A 16210-nucleotide genomic window follows, 5' to 3' on the forward strand; every position below is an offset into this window, starting at 1 on the left:
CGCAGCCCCTGAATTGAGACACAGCTTCAGTCAGGGGTCAGTCTACTCCAACAGAGCTGATAGTCAATTTGCCAGATATCTCTGGAAACCCCCTGCTCGCCACGCCATTATGATGTCATTCGTGGGGGAGTCACCCAGTCTGTGATTTTCATTGTGTAATAGAATTGACAGATTTTAACTTCTCTATTTTATTTCAGCTTTTTCCCTCGAAGTGTTCAGTCTGTGGTTAGAAAAAAACAGTTATAGTCAGTCTGAGGTCAAAGGTCACAACCACTGACTGCAGCTTCCTCTCAACTGGTGGGGTGTGAATTGGTTGGGTGGTAAATACCTCAGTCACCATGGTGACGCCGCAGAACTTCCTCTTTTTGACACTGAAGCGCTCTGCTGAGCCGCCGGCGCTGGGGACGCTTTGGCACCGGTCGCCCCCTGCAACAGATGTTGGCTCATCTTCTGTGTCCATCTCTCCCTCTTCCTGTCATCACAGGAAGTTCCCCTCTGTCAAGGCCACTCCTGTATAAGGATGTCAAAATAAAAGCACTTAATGATGACCTCCTGTCAAAATAAGAGTTCAGTCCTTCACCTCTGTCAGAGAGGAAATAACATCCTGGATGGACACACACACGCACACACACACTGTCGCTCCTATACATCCAACAGCTGGTTCTACATATTTATTCTTTAAAGCAGGGGTAACGTGGGAAAGCACCTCTTTTGCCTTCTCCTGATTGGAGGAAAGAAAAGGAATGTCATCACAGAAAAACCCACTTTTTAATCAGGATATTCTTTAGTTTTAAAAGAGAAAAGTATTGCATTATTGTTTATTATAATAATGATAAGCACTGTATTTGTCCTATGATGAAATTATTATGTGCACAACTTTTTCTGGGGTTTAAATAATGAGGTTACCTAATTTATTTCCCATGGCCTTGGAAGTAGTACCTCAGCTTTTTAGAGTCACTGAACTTCCCCTCTCGGCCATATTTGTGGTGCCTTTTGGAGATTTTTACGTGCTCGCTTAGTGTTTCTCAGACATGGATGCATTTGTGCAGGCCGTTCATTGGATTTAGGGTTGCCTTTGTCTTTTTCCTGCATCGGTTCTTCTAAGTCACCTGGTTTGTTTTGTTCACCCAAGAATTGAGACGTTACACAAGCTCTCTTAGCTTTTGCAGTCTAAACAACAGCTGTGACTCACCACCACAAATTGAATCTCATTCTGTGCTAACGCTGGTTAACTCTTTCTTATGAGCAACTAATGAATCAGCCTTGGGCATAGACTGTATATCTCTGATTGGTGTTTGCCACTCGCTCCTCTGCAGCTCCACCCTGTAGTCCAAATTAGGTCTGGCATGTCGGGCTTTGGCAAGTCAGGACAATTATCCATGTATACCAATAAAAAACTGTTAAATCACAATGCAACTAAATACTTAACTCTGTTATAATTGATGGCGGCTATTGTGTACACGCTCAGCTGAATGTGTTATTTATTTGAAAACTTATCTTGCTTTTCAGTCAACATCTTTTCTGTTCATTTATCTTTCTCCCAAACAACATGGACGTCTTCTATACCAGCTGACAGCTGCCCTCAGAGTGTAAATGTGTGTGTACGTGTGTGCGTGTGTGTGTGTGTGTGTGTGTGTGTGTGTGTGCCCGTCCATCTTAACCAGTTTCCAGAATTCCTGCTCTGCTGTTTATTTTCCTGGTTAAAATAAACAAACAGGAAGTGGGACAGAATAGCAGGAATGGGACATCCTGTAAGAGGAGAGAAGCGCATAAAGGACCTCCAATCAGAGACCAGAGCAGTAGTGAGGTCACTTCCTGTCAGCTCAGCGCCATTCGGAGGGAAACTGAAAAACTGCAGCTGGTTTCTAACTGGAGCAAATTGTTCTGTAGGCAGAGGATGCAGGGATTGGAGGGAGGGGATGAACACACACCCACACACACGCGCACACACACACACACACACACACACACACACACACACACACACACACACACACACACACACACACACACACACACACAGAGTGTCCTGTATTTATGCTAATGACGGTTTCACTCCTCACCATGGTGGAGAATATGTTGATAAAAATGTTGTTTTCATCACGGTTGCCAGTAGCCATGTTGACATCAGGAAGCCGCACAGCAGCTGGCGTTACTGGAGGCATCGCCACAGCAACGCAGACCCACAATGCCTCTGGAGCAAAACAGCTGTTCTGTCCAGGGGCGAGAGACCTAGAAAACAGACAAGACGGCCTCTTGTAGTGAGATGATGGCTGAAAATGAGGCTAAATTAGCTGCTTGGGCCCCATTAAAACTCTCCAGGATCCATTAAGTGCAGAGCGGTACACACAGCGGTACACAACTCTTACTTAAAATAGAAAAAAAAGGAAAAAAGGGGTTTAAAAAGGCAAAAACAAATATCTTAAATCCTCACATCTACAAGATTTTAATTTTAAAAAATTCTGCATATTTATCGGCCTCCTCCGCTTCATATTTTCTCTCCTGCAGAAGGCCAAGCTGCTTCACTTGTCTTCTGAGAAACGTATCCATACGCAGGACTGGAAAAAATAGTTCCTTTGCATCAGCTGAGCGATGACGTCCCAAGAGTTCAAAGAGAAACACAGACAGACACACAAACAGTGGGGTCAAATGTGAAATGTGAATCAGGACGTACACTGTGTGTGTGTGTGTGTGTGTGTGTGTGTGTATGTGTGTGTATAAATACCGTTTCTAATTAAAGTTTAAATTTGGACTTCCTGTCCGCAGTTCCCATGGTGATCGTGGGAGAGACCGAGGGGGTGTTTGATTGTCTAGCAGCACAAATACACACACACACAAATACACACACAATGAACAGATAAAAACTCTGCAGGAAAACGGGGTCTTCCTTTTCATCCTCTGTTATTAGAATCGATTTTATTTCTGTCCGATCGCACTTGAAGCTGTCTTTTGAAGTCTTTTGGCTCTTACTTTGCTCCCTCCTGTCTTGATCGTTGCTTGTGTTGTATTAACTCTCAGATGTACGTCGCTTTGGACAAAAGCATCTAAATGAAATTGTAACATTGTATTTAGCAGACTCAGCAGTAAGACGTTTTAAAACTCTCCTTGGCCTTTCTTTCTGCTTTATCTCTGACCTTTATTCATTCTAAAATTCCACATTTTCCTTTTTTAAATATGTTTCTCTTCCTATATTCTGCCCATTTCTTAAAAAACCGATGTTTTAATGAGTTCCGGTTCATTTAGCTGCCTTTGTGAAACTCTTGTGCTCTGAAAAATGCAGATTATATTATTAATTTCATCATTAAGGTCATTGCTTCTTGTAGAAATAAAATTGAAAATAAAGTGCTTTATGCCAGTATTGATATTTATGTTGCAGTCTTTTTTTGGTTTGAATCACTTCCCATAATTCGCACCTGGTTGTCGTTTTACTTTTATTTACTTGATCAGCTGTGTGGCGGGATTCAGACACAGACAGATTCAGAGGGTAAGTAAGGCTCAGACATTTTCTGTTGATCGTAACGGCTTGTCACGTCAACTCTTTTAAGCTTTTTGTATTGGAATATAGTTGTCAGTCTTTAGTTTAATTCACATTTAAAACTTATCTGGTGGCGCTGGCTTAGCTCAGGTGGTAGAGCAGGCGCCCCATATACAGAGGCTACAGTCCTCGACGTACTGATCGCTGGTTCAACTCCTGGTCATTCCCCTGCTCTCTCCTCCCCACATTTCCTGTCTCTCTTCAGCTGTTCTATCACATAAAGGCAAAAAAGCCAAAAAAATAATCTAAAAAACTTTCTGGACTTTTTTTTATGTTAGGATGCGTCACAGATGCCTCTTCGTTTCTTAGCGGCATTATAGTCATAGTTACTTAAAAACTGCTGGTTAAACATGGCACAAAGACGATAACCCTTTTTACATTGCAATTCCGCCACAGGGTCGTAATGAAGCTCCACTGTTATGCCACCTTTGAAGCCGCCCTAGTGTGTGTTTTTACACAGCGTTCTGGTGTTGAGGAAGCAAAACGTGCGCGAGATGTAAACAAACCGCGCTTGCTTCACATACACATGGCGCCATTCCGCCCTGCCTATTCGCCTCTGTTACTACCTCCGATGCCGGCTCAGGAGGCGGAATGACTTTGCCCCACCATTCGGCCTCCGTGTGTTTTACATAGAAGACTTAACTTAACAGAGGCGTAATAATCCAGCCTTAAACAGGGAGTGTAAAAGGGGCTGGTGTAAAGTTCAACTTTGTCATGCAGGCTTAAAAAAGGACACCAAGATATTTATGTTGATGCATAAAATTCACAGGAAATGTGATTGAACAAACATATTTCCTATTAATGCTGCTTCAAAGCTTTACAGGAATGAAACAATAAAATATAACTGTTAATACCCTACAGGTTACTAACTCTTTAACTATTCGCCAGATAAAATGTAAGGTTTATAAATCTAAATCAAACTGACAAACTTCTGCTTACATTCGTGCTCTCTCACCTCTTTCCTCATTCATTAGGATCCATAACTGCGGCGGTAGAAGAGGAGCAGAATCCGTGCCGGACATTTTCTGGTTAAACCTGAGAGAAAGGGGGACAGGAAACAGAAACAGACACGGTAAAATATACAGAAGCGTCCGTGTGTGTTGTTAGTGCTTTAGCTCTATTGTTCTGTTTTGTCCCAGATCTGACAAAACTAACTGTATTAATGAAGAGGAGGCCGATACACACACATAAACACACACACGCACACGGTGCAGTGTTTAGATGTTGGACAGCAGAATGGAGCTGTGTTGGCACATCTGCAGCTCTCTGCATTTTCCTCCTTACAGAGTTCAAAGGTTATTCCACCACTGGGAGGTTATAGAGGTCAACGATCACCTCCTCCTAGTCCCATGGCTGCCCCGCCCTCTCTCGGAGCTTGTTTCTCAGTGTGGCTGCAGTTTACGTTCCTCTTTGTGAGGAAACAATGAACTTTATTCTATATTTCAGAGAAGAACGGACATTACCCAGAAGACCCAGCAGCAGATGATGTATTACACACAGAACAGGATATACTGTAGTGCAGTGTGTAACCCTGACAGACCCAGTTAACAGTTAGATATACAGATGGTGAGCGGCGGACACTGAGGATCAGCAGACCTGCTGGAATTTTTCTTGTGAATCCAGAAACAGATTTTTTTTCTTCCAGATTTTATGGCCTGTTTGCAACATAGATGCTATCAGAAAATATGCCACACAAACAGAGAGCGATATAATCATCACATTGGAGTCATGTTTCTAGCTTTGTTTGAATCAACTTTAAGCTCCATTTTTGGTCTCCACCAGCTTGCGAGAAGAATATGTGTCTTTTGAGCTGTTAAAGGAGCAGTTCGCCCGTGGAAAAAGCCACTGTCAGTCAAAGCTGGTGTTCTCTCTCATCACTAGAAGCAATAATATTTGAAATTGGCACCATAGCTGTGGAGGAAGTTGTACCAACAGCTCTTGTTTCTCCCATTCTACATTCCTACAACACCCAGCGTGCATTGCACCCCTCCCTTTGAAAGGAACGGCCCTGCGAGAGACGCTGGAGTAAAATACGACTGTTTTGCAGCAGACAACGGCTCAGAGCGGGACAGAATCCAAAATATGACGAGAATATACCGGTGAATCGTCTAGAAAATCTTCAGGTCTGCAGTCTACATTTCAAACCTGACAATTTTGAACGAGACATGACATCAGAGGCGGGCGTCCTAGATTGAGGAAGTGTAGTTTAGCGAGCTCCCTGGCCTCCGACAGATGGCGGAGGTTTTCCAGGGCCCATTGGAGAAGCGGATAGCGTCCTCCAAAGGCACAGAGCCAAATTTTATTATTTTTCTACCACAATGGCATTAGCTCCCCATGATAGCATGATAGGACTGAGGTTGAAAATTGGTGAACTGGCCCTTTAACTCTCAATGTACAGACACACAAATCTGCCGGTGAAAAGAAAGAAGTAAAGAACAGGACAAACCCCTGTGTGTGTGTGATTTGTAGTATTTATGCTTTTTATACCAGTGGGACTGTATAAAACAATGCAGCATCATAATAGGTGAACCACATATTCATCACCTGCAGTGTCAGCCTGTTTGTATGCGTGTGTGTGCGCTCTCATTAATCACACCAGTGTTGTTCCTCCAGCAGGACGCTCTGATCTCAGGAGGGGAACCATCTGTTGCTCAACACGTTTTCTTCTTCTGTGGTGCGGGGAAACACAGAGAACTCTGAGATGAACTCATTAAACACAAGAGATGATTAAACGCCGAACATCAACACCTTAACTGTCTCACACACACACACATGCACACACAGTAACAGCTAAAATGATGGATATTTCGGCATCATGATTTTATACTGAATATGAATGAGTTTCTATCTTATCTTCTTTTGCTAATATTTGTTATCTTTGATTGTCCCTTGAAGCCAAATACTTGATTGAGCCCTCTGTTGTTTTTCAGATACAGCTGGTTTTTGTTATCATACTATATTTAGTCCGGGCACATGGGACTGTTTTGTCCTCATAGTCCCTGAAATATATCCAAAAAAATGGTATTCCCGTGTGCCCAAAGACTAAATATAGTATGATAAGAAAAACTCACCTTTAGCCTATAAGTTAAATTTTAGTACAAAGCTAAAATAATGACGTTTATCATGTTCCACTGTGTATTTCAGAGCCTTTTCCAACCCAGGAATATATGTTAGATAGGGATGCACGATATTATCGGCACGTTATCAGTATCGGCCGATATTGGCTTAAAAATGAACTATTGGATATCGGCCAACCATTTTACCCAATAAAATAATGGGCTGCTGCATACTTGATTAAATGCCCGACCTCGGTGCAATGTCCCCGGCGCGAAGAAGACCTGCGCGGCGCAGCGTGATGACGTCACGTGTGTCTACCTGCAGCATGAGAGAGTTAGAAGCCAAAATGTCCGCGGTGTGGAAGTTTTTCAAAGTGTCCGAAATAGATAGCAGAACTGCTATTTGCAATGACTGCTCAGCTTCGGTGATGCGAGGAGGAGCCAAGGCAAAGTCTTTCAACACTACAAACTTGATTAACCATCTCAAGACCCGTCACCCCGACTGTTGTAACAAATGTGATAAGAGTATCACCATAATACTGTACGCTAATTCCAATACAGAAGAGAGTTGATGATCTCTGCAATTAGGTGTGGGGGAAATAAATAACGGTATCGGTAATCGGCTAAATGAGTTGTAAAATATCGGCATGTCGGATATCGGCAAATAATCCAATATCGTGCATCCCTAAAGTTAGATGAGTGTTATTAGTACTAGTAAGGGAACTTTGAAAAACTGCATTATTATACTATTACAAGTCAGGATTTCACGGCCATTTTCAGTAATTGTTGTGGCCTGATTTTGCGGCAGCTCTTTTAGAAAGTTGCATGAAAAGTTGCCATGTTTTGAGGCTTATTTAGTGTAAGACGTCACACATCCACTGTGAGCGACTGGGACAAACGCTCTAGCTAAGCCATCCATTGGCTGAGGGAGCAGTTTGTCTTCTGACATCACTTCTAGTTGATTCCTGTGTCAGGACTCTTAATAAAATGTGTTAAAAAAATGAATGACACTAAAGGCAGTAGCCATTAAATGCTCCTTTCTTACTGCACGTGCATTCAATGCTATCCATATGTGCAGAGGAGAATCTGCACGTTATTTAATACATAAACTCTGTTCTACTTGTGGTTTCGACTGCTGCAGCAGCATAAAAAATGTATGATAGACAGGGTGTTTACTATCTCACAGTACAATGACTATTTAAAATCAGTGCTGACACCAACAACAGTAACAAGTGATACAGTAAAAAATGTCTTTTAATGTTTATGCAACTTTGCAGCCCTATTTTGAAAAACAAAGAAGTGACTTTGGTGAAGATAATGACTTCAAACGCGGGGAAATAGGAAGTTTGATTACATTTGCGGGAAACTTGGGACAGCTGGCCAAAAATGCAAGGTTGAGAAAACTTTGTAACTTCCTGGAGCGACTGAGAAGTTCAAAAAAATATATTTCATAATTGTTTACATTTGTATGAAGCCAGTTTGTATATGAATTAAAATCAAGTTACTGGTAGAAACGTAGCAGCAACACACCTGAAAATGCTGAGAAAGAAATTAATAAGTGAAAACTGAGCCTACTAAATATTGGAGTGTGTTACATTGTAAAGTCCCCTCAGGCAAATTGTGATTTTGGCTGCACAAACAAAAAACGACGGGACAATAAAGATAGAGGGAGGGGAGGAGACGAGAAAGGAAGCAGGACATGAGAACAAAAGGAACAAAATGAGTAGAGCTGCTGTCTGTGTGTACAGAGTTGTACAACTTAAACATATTTAAAACAGTTCTATGCAATATATTTTAAGTTCTATACATTTTTTTGGAAGTTTCCCTCCAGATCACAACCATTATAAGACCAAGTTTTAATAGGGATGTTGACCTGAAGAAAAATCACTAAGATAAATCATTTTGAACTAAACCATTAAACTAAGTGTCACCTCATGGTTGTAAATAACAAACGCGACTTAAAATTCTTTATAGCGAAACAGGAATTTCTTAAACAGTTCCCTTTTTCTGCTTTGGTGATAGTTTGTCTCCCTCTGGTGCCAAATCTGGAACAAATAAACGTACATGCACGTTTGGATGTGGTGCTGTCATTATCTTAATTTTGTACTTTCAGTGTGCTGCTCTAAGACTGTTCATTTCCCTTCTTGCTGTTGTTGGTTTTGCATGTGGACACAATTTGAGTGTGGTATACATATATATAATTCATCATGTTGATTTGGTGTCCCCTACTTCTGTTTTACTGTCTGCAGCAGACATTCTTAGTGTTGCATTGCTGCCATCTTCTGGGCTGAATGGACTCCTACAGTGTTGGGTTTGCCAGATATTTTATCCCTGAATCACCTCACATACTTCCACCGTTCTCCAGTTCAAGGCTGAAGCCAGAATCTAAGAATTTATGAGGTCCTGAGTCCAGTTTTTTTAATCTTTGTTTTGTTTGCAAAATATCTATCAAAATATATGGAGCAAAAAAGGCGCCCAAAAATGTATACATTGCTCAACATTCTGAAAAACACCCCAAAACCAATGCTAAAAGTAAGCCTACAGAGAGAGGACATGACCGCAGTGGTAGCTACAGACCTGCTCCACTATACTTTAAGTTAGCCTATATTCCTGTTAGCCCTACTAACTACTACTATTACTACACTCTTGTTCTTTAGTTTTTTGTACCTGACCAGGAGCTTTGTTCCACCTGCCTCCTCTGCCTTATTTTACTGTGTTTTACTTTGTTAAATCCCCAAATTGCGCAAAGGAAAGGTGAACAAGTATCAATCATTTCACCAACATCAACTTACCTCTTGAAGGTGTAAAGAAGTGTATTTTCAGGACGGACCTTGGCTAAATTTAGCTAAACAAGCTTTACTGTCATGTGAATACGAGAGGGATACATGAACAACTACACAAAATAGCCAAAACACACACATTATCCAACATTTAAGATCTCAGATGAGTGTTCAACACAAACCTGTGTATGGCGTTTGTCTGCATTCATTTCCCATAATGCCCCTCGGTGATTTCTCCGGAAGAAAACCTCCTCTTTTCCCTTCCACTTCCTCTTTCCGTCATCGGAGTTTAGGTACGGCAGCAACTGTGTGATTCCCTTGCTTAAATCTACTCTAAATCATGATTTTGTGACTTCATCCACTTTAAACAAACATTTCTAAATATGCGGGAAATGTATAAGAATTAGACCTACTAAGTATTTTAATAGCAGACTTCTGTTTTTAAGTGTTTTTATGTGGTTGTGTGTAGCTCATTGATGACATGGCGCTGAGATAGCGGTGTGTTATGGCTAAAAGGCCGGCAGCATATACACGCAGGCCGGATATGTGACTTAGAAGAGTAGTTTGGAGACAATATACGCGGTTTTGCTTGTATATAACTGTCAAACCCGACAACAACTTGCTTAGAAACTTTGTCAAGGCATCAGCTATTGCGTCCCGTAGCATTAACATACACTAACTAACGGTGGCTAGCTAGCTCGCTAGGCTAAAAGTTGATCAGTTATAGATATTTTAAGCAACATGTAACCTGATAGTCGCTTTCAACTGTGGTATAAGCTAATTCCTAACATGGCATTTCAAATAACTTTACCATTAAAGACTCCTATCAGAGAAAAGTGTCCGTGTTAGCCACAGGCCTCAAAGTTAGCATTCACATGTCAAGCATGTAAATAACGCTCACTGTCTTGTATTTCAGTACACGATGGGACGTGTGATCAGGGGACAGAGAAAAGGTGCGGGCTCCGTGTTCAAAGCCCACGTCAAGCACAGGAAAGGTGCTGCTAAACTCCGTCACATTGACTTTGCTGAACGCCATGGTTACATCAAGGGGATTGTGAAGGTAATTCAGGACTCTTACCTCTGTGTTTGTTGGTAGCAGATTGGGGCCATGCTTTCAGGCATTGACAGTGTTTATTCTCTGATGGTCTCCCGCTCTTAGGATATTATCCATGACCCCGGCCGTGGTGCTCCCCTGGCCAAAGTGGCTTTCCGTGACCCCTACCGCTTCAAGAAGAGGACAGAGCTCTTCATCGCGGCTGAGGGTATCCACACCGGACAGTTCATCTACTGCGGCAAGAAGGGTAAGAGGCTGACAGGAGACTTTGAAGGGTTCTTCCAAGTATTTTGTCCCGTTTGATATCCTTGCTTTACCCACACTTAACATATCAGTAAAACATAAAATTGCCTTACAAAAACAGTGACATGTGGACTAAGAAATATAGTTTTTTGTTCCCTAAATGATCCAAGATGGTTTTAACGTGGAAGGTTCATTAGATGCAGGTAAAAGGCGTGTTGCTTTGAAATTTATGGGATGTTTAAGTAAGTAGTTTGAAGTTTGATGCAAATCTTTTGGCTCTTCTCTTCGGTCAAAACTAGTTTTGGTTTTTGAGACATTTGAGGCTTGGTTAGTAAAGTTTACAGTCTGTCATGATAACTCTGGAAGTCAGCACTTGACAATTCGGTAGAAATCGCCCCAATCCTAGCTAAGTTAATACTGTAAATGTGTTGATTTAAGTTGGCGCTGACTGGTTTAATTCAAGCCTACTTTTGCCTTGGACATGGTGCCATATCAGGAGTTTATTTCTAGAGTCAAGAGGATTTTGTTCTAGATGGAACCTCATTTTGCAGGATCTGTTGCATGTTTGACGTTATATGCGCCATGCAGTAGAGAGAGTGTAAAGTAGTAGAAGGGAAATATCAGAATAATAAAGCAGGTTGTTCTTAAACTGCAGTGCATGCTATTGGGATCGCATTGTTGTATGAAATGTTAAGTTTCATTGTGAAGCCCGTGTCTCACCATGTTTTATCCAACAGCTCAGCTGAACATCGGCAACGTCCTGCCCGTCGGCACCATGCCTGAGGGAACCATCATCTGCTGCCTGGAGGAGAAGCCCGGCGACAGAGGCAAGCTGGCCCGCGCTTCAGGAAACTACGCCACAGTGATCTCCCACAACCCAGAGACCAGGAAGTCCAGAGTCAAGCTGCCCTCAGGCTCCAAGAAGGTCATCTCCTCCGCCAACAGAGCCGTCGTCGGTAAGGACTCTTAATGTTTTGTTATAAACTGAAGAGTATTCGAGTATACACTGTCTGACCAGCTCTGCCCTGTGTGTCTTTAAGGTGTGGTTGCCGGTGGTGGTCGTATTGACAAGCCTATCCTGAAGGCCGGTCGTGCCTACCACAAGTACAAGGCCAAGAGGAACTGCTGGCCACGTGTCCGTGGTGTGGCTATGAACGTAAGTGAACACATACACACTGTAATCATAGTGTCTGTGATGCAAACCAGGTAACACTGATTTTATACACAAAGGAAACTAAGATTATCAGACCTGAGCTAGCAAACAGATGGCAAGTAAAATGTAATAGGTTGACATATGATAGCTTTTGAGTTGGCTCACATATCAGCAAATGTATGTCTTCTGGCACATAGTTTTGTAATGTGTTGGTCCCATCAAACAGCCTCACTGGTAGGTCATGTTTTGCAGTGTCTTAACAGTCTGGAGAACTGTATGATAATTTCGAACGTGTATGTTAAGTCCCATTTCCAACCAACATACTCGGAACTTTTAGTCTTATGAACTACTTTTCATGGAGCTACATGTTTCCTTGCACCGAATGCAGACCTGCTACGATGAGGCTAAAGTGTCCGCTAACATGAAAAAGTTCTGCCTAAACTGACTTGTGGGGTAAAAAAATCCCCATAACTTAATTTTTAAGATTCCTTTTCTCCTGAGAAATTTGCCATGGCAAAGAAGCGACTTCAATGCGCCTAAAAAAAAACAAGGAAATGATATTTCCTCTTCTAAGAGGAGGTCATCATAACACAAATATTTGTAATTCTGGTCCATTTTAGTTGCGTTTAGTTTGCGTTATGAAAGTTTGCTTATTCTTTTATCAGTTTGTCCAACCATGTGGCAGTGATGCTAAGATTAGGTCTTGAATCTTACAGCATACCTTGACTGTTTTGTCTTAAAATATAATGAACAAAGGTGGCTCTCTTGCCAAGTATGTTTACACATACAGGGAATTGGCTTTGGGTTATTAGTGATTCATATTTTCTATGTATATTGTTTAAGAGGGGGTGCAGATTTAGCTCAGTGGGTAGAGCAGGCGCGCAATAATCAGCAGCTACAATCCTGGAGAGGGGCCGTAGGTTCGACTCCCACCCTTGGTCCTTTGCTGCATGTTATCCCCGACGCTCTTCTCTTAATATTTCCTGTCTATCTTTAGCTGTCCTACAAATAAAAGCAACAATAATTAAGAGAAGTCCAGAAACCTCAATCATTAATATAAGTAGAAACACATGCTTATAAAAATGTAGAAATCAAGTTTTTAAAAAGAAATCCGGTAAACTATTTAAAAGGAATGCTTGTGTAAATGTCCAGACTAGAATATAAATAAGGTGTGGTTTATTTTGTTCTTAACTGCACTGTGGATATAACCTTAAATGCAGGACATCAGGGAAAGGGAGAGGAGAATGTCGGATTTTTCATGTAACAAATCAAGGTTCCTTAGTATTATGTTCCTAATGGATTTTTGTCTCTCCTCCCCGCAGCCCGTTGAGCATCCCTTCGGTGGTGGTAACCATCAGCATATTGGCAAACCCTCAACTATCAGGAGGGACGCACCAGCTGGTCGCAAGGTCGGTCTCATCGCTGCCCGTCGTACAGGCAGACTGCGCGGAACAAAGACCGTACAGGAGAAGGAGAACTAAACCTGACTTTGTTGATAATAAAACATGTTCCAAAAGAATTTCTTCTCCTGCTTCTTTTTTTAAATTTTCTCTGGCAGGTGTTCAGATTTTAGAAATATTAACAGCACAGGTATAAGTATTTTTTGTGGCTGTGGTATCCCTGACTGTTTTTATCCACCTAATCAGGTTTGGTCTTTAATCTAGAAAAAAAGAGTGCATTATTTTAAGTCCGAACAGTGGCTCTAAAACTTGGCACATTACGTGTATTGAAAATTATTAAGTTTGGGATATCAAAATAGAATATAATGCTAACATGAAATATATCCATTTTTTATTTGGTCATAAAGGCTATAATAGTGGGGAGATTTGAATGTGTTGGGGCTTACAAGGACCCTTGTAAACACTTGTATAGAGGGGAAAAGGCACTGTACATGTTGCTTCTGGTTGTGCTTCTGCTGTGAAAATGTTTTGTACAAATAAAAATAAAAAAAGCTACTAAATTAGATTTTATGGAAGCCCTAAGCCAGGGGTGCTCAATCCTGTCCTGTCCTGTCAATTATTTATCTTGACATAACGCTGCACCGCTGTAACAATCCCCAGAACTACAAAACAAACCGGCTTGACTTACCTCATTAGTGTGGGCAATGGCAGCATGGCATGTCCTGGTCTGTAATATCACAGTGGTCAGCCTATTTTGTTTTCCACATCGCCAGAAAAGCTTTGCTGTCTCGAGAAAACTACCTTAAAAATAAGTGGAGATCTTGAGAAAACAAATCAAATTACTCATTATCATTGGAAAACCATAGACTGGGGAAAACAGAGTAACTAAATGTATGGATGCATGTCCACTCAGGGCTTCCGTACTTCAGTACTGTAGTAAGGAGTGATTTTACTCCTTTTAAGCAATCCCTCATATACTGAGGTGAATTTATCTACTTAGACTGCACAGGCAAATTCAAGCATGTTTTTTAGTTACAGAAATGTGGGTTTGAATATTGTACTCAATGTGAATTTGGCTCTGAGAGGTGTGCAAAACGTTTCATCTTCATGTTATAAAAAAACTTTAATGAGGCCATGAAGTTCAATCCACGCTATCAAACTTGATTTTGATGTTAAATAAAGGTTATTATCTTAATGTAATTGAGTGTGTGTACACTAGAGGGAGCTCGTGTATAAGAGCAGTTGTGGTTGCTGCAGCCCTTGTCTAGTGTTAGGCTGGGTTATATTTATTTAGCCCCTTCAAAATACAACGTTTTCATGACCTCACATCAGATTACGGCCTTTTGTGTGGACAGGTGTCTTTACATGGTAAATAGGACTTCTCTAGTTTTCTAAACACTCAAAGAGCTTTACACTAAATGTCAGCATGCACACACATTTTCCTCTAAACCACAACCAACCCTTAATAAATCTGGCAATACGATATGTTTCTAATACAAAGGTTACAATTCAATGTGTTAGTGAGAAAGTATATTGCACAATTACTGACTCTGCCTATTTTAAAGGCCTATGGTTTTTGTGTTTACGCACGTTCAGTGAAAGACTCATTCCCCCAAAATGCACCGCAGAACGTCACAGAAAGTCATTCAGGGTTCCCACGCGTCCTGGAAAATCTGGAAATTTAGAGACTAGTTTTCCAGTCCTGGAAGTACCTGGAAATTGATTAAAATGACCAAATATCCAGGAAATAATTTATGTTGTCCTGGAAAATTTAAATTTAATTTAGCCCCACACTCAGCACAAGTTTGCCGCCTCAACTCTGGTCGGGGCTCCCAGAGCTGTCACATTCACAATCGAGTCCTGCGAGGGGTGCAAGATCGCCGCCTTTAGACGCTTTCTAACCAACTGAAAGACGATAGAAAAGTATGACACTTGAATTTTATCATCTTTTTTTTTTCAACACATTTTCAGGTGTAATTTGGATAGATGTAGGCTTAATGAACGACTTCACTCCATCATTGCGCCTCTGTGCGTTTTACACAGAAGACAGAACATGACAGGTGTAATAATCCCACCTTGAACTGGCAGTGTAAAAGGGGCTTGAGAGACTTAATCGTGAACCCTGCATCATCAAAAAAAGGAGGAATAAAACTGGGGTTAAAAGTGTCAGCACTAGGCCTACCGGTAAATGATATATTTGAGAGCAAGTGCTGTGCTGTTGTCGGGAAAAACTCCTGGAAAATAATTTCGTGAAAAAAGAGTGGGAACCCTGTCATTCCTGCCTGCGGCCATCACACTTTAAAGCTCCTCCCTGACCGACACTCACACTCATGTTTAACTGTATTACATTAAATGTATATACAGCTCCGGAAAGAATTACGAGACCACTGCAAAAAATATGTTTATCTCTGGTTCTTTATTCCTATTCTATTTATAGGTTTGTGTTGTAAAATAAACATGTTTTATTCTATACAACATTTCTCCCAACTTCCAAATAAAATATTTTCATTAAGGTCTTTAATAAAAGGAAAATGGCGACTGGTTAAAAAAATGCAAAAAAGATGTTTGTCAGACCTCAAATAATGCAAAGAACACAAGTTCATATTCATTTTTAAACAACAGAAAACTAATGTTTAAACTCAGGAAGAGTTCATAAATCAATATTTGGTGGAATAACCTGGTTTTTAAACACAGCTTCCATGCGTCTTGGAACACCTTCGCATTGCTGTTGGGTGACATTAGGCCGCTCTGCGCAGAGTCAAGCAGTCGATGGCTTGTGACCATTTATCTTCCTCTTGATCACATTCAGGAGGTTCTCAATGGGGTGCAGATCTGGATCGCGTTGGCCATGACATGTAGAGAGAGTTGCTGATTTAAGAAACATTTGGTGTGGTCTCTTAATTTTCTCTGGAGCTGTATTATTCACAGTATAGATATAGTTACTGTATATATAATCCACATAGTACACACATTTTTTTACTCTATAGTT

At 41.1% G+C, this 16210-nt stretch overlaps 1 protein-coding gene across 1 annotated transcript; it reads left to right on the forward strand.

The window, feature by feature from the left end:
• Positions 1-9633: 9633 nt before the first annotated feature.
• On the forward strand, positions 9634-13340 carry rpl8 (ribosomal protein L8). The gene is made up of 6 exons (XM_069663112.1): positions 9634-9664; positions 10288-10431; positions 10531-10672; positions 11406-11624; positions 11709-11824; positions 13144-13340. The coding sequence occupies exons 2-6, from the start codon at positions 10294-10296 to the stop codon at positions 13300-13302; spliced, it is 774 nt and encodes a 257-aa protein (XP_069519213.1). The 5' UTR covers positions 9634-9664; positions 10288-10293; the 3' UTR covers positions 13303-13340.
• Positions 13341-16210: the final 2870 nt, after the last annotated feature.

This window comes from Semicossyphus pulcher, unplaced genomic scaffold (assembly GCF_022749685.1).
Source record: "Semicossyphus pulcher isolate SPU_LCO1_2020_fin unplaced genomic scaffold, fSemPul1.0.p SCAF_15, whole genome shotgun sequence".
Lineage (NCBI taxonomy): Eukaryota > Metazoa > Chordata > Actinopteri > Labriformes > Labridae > Semicossyphus > Semicossyphus pulcher.

Coding starts and splice junctions, on each gene's coding strand:
- rpl8 (XM_069663112.1), top strand. CDS start 10,294: ATGGGACGTGTGATCAGGGGACAGAGAAAAGGTGCGGGCTCCGTGTTC. Junction 11,625..11,708: donor CGCCAACAGAGCCGTCGTCG/GTAAGGACTCTT, acceptor TGTGTCTTTAAG/GTGTGGTTGCCGGTGGTGGT. Junction 11,825..13,143: donor TCCGTGGTGTGGCTATGAAC/GTAAGTGAACAC, acceptor TCCTCCCCGCAG/CCCGTTGAGCATCCCTTCGG.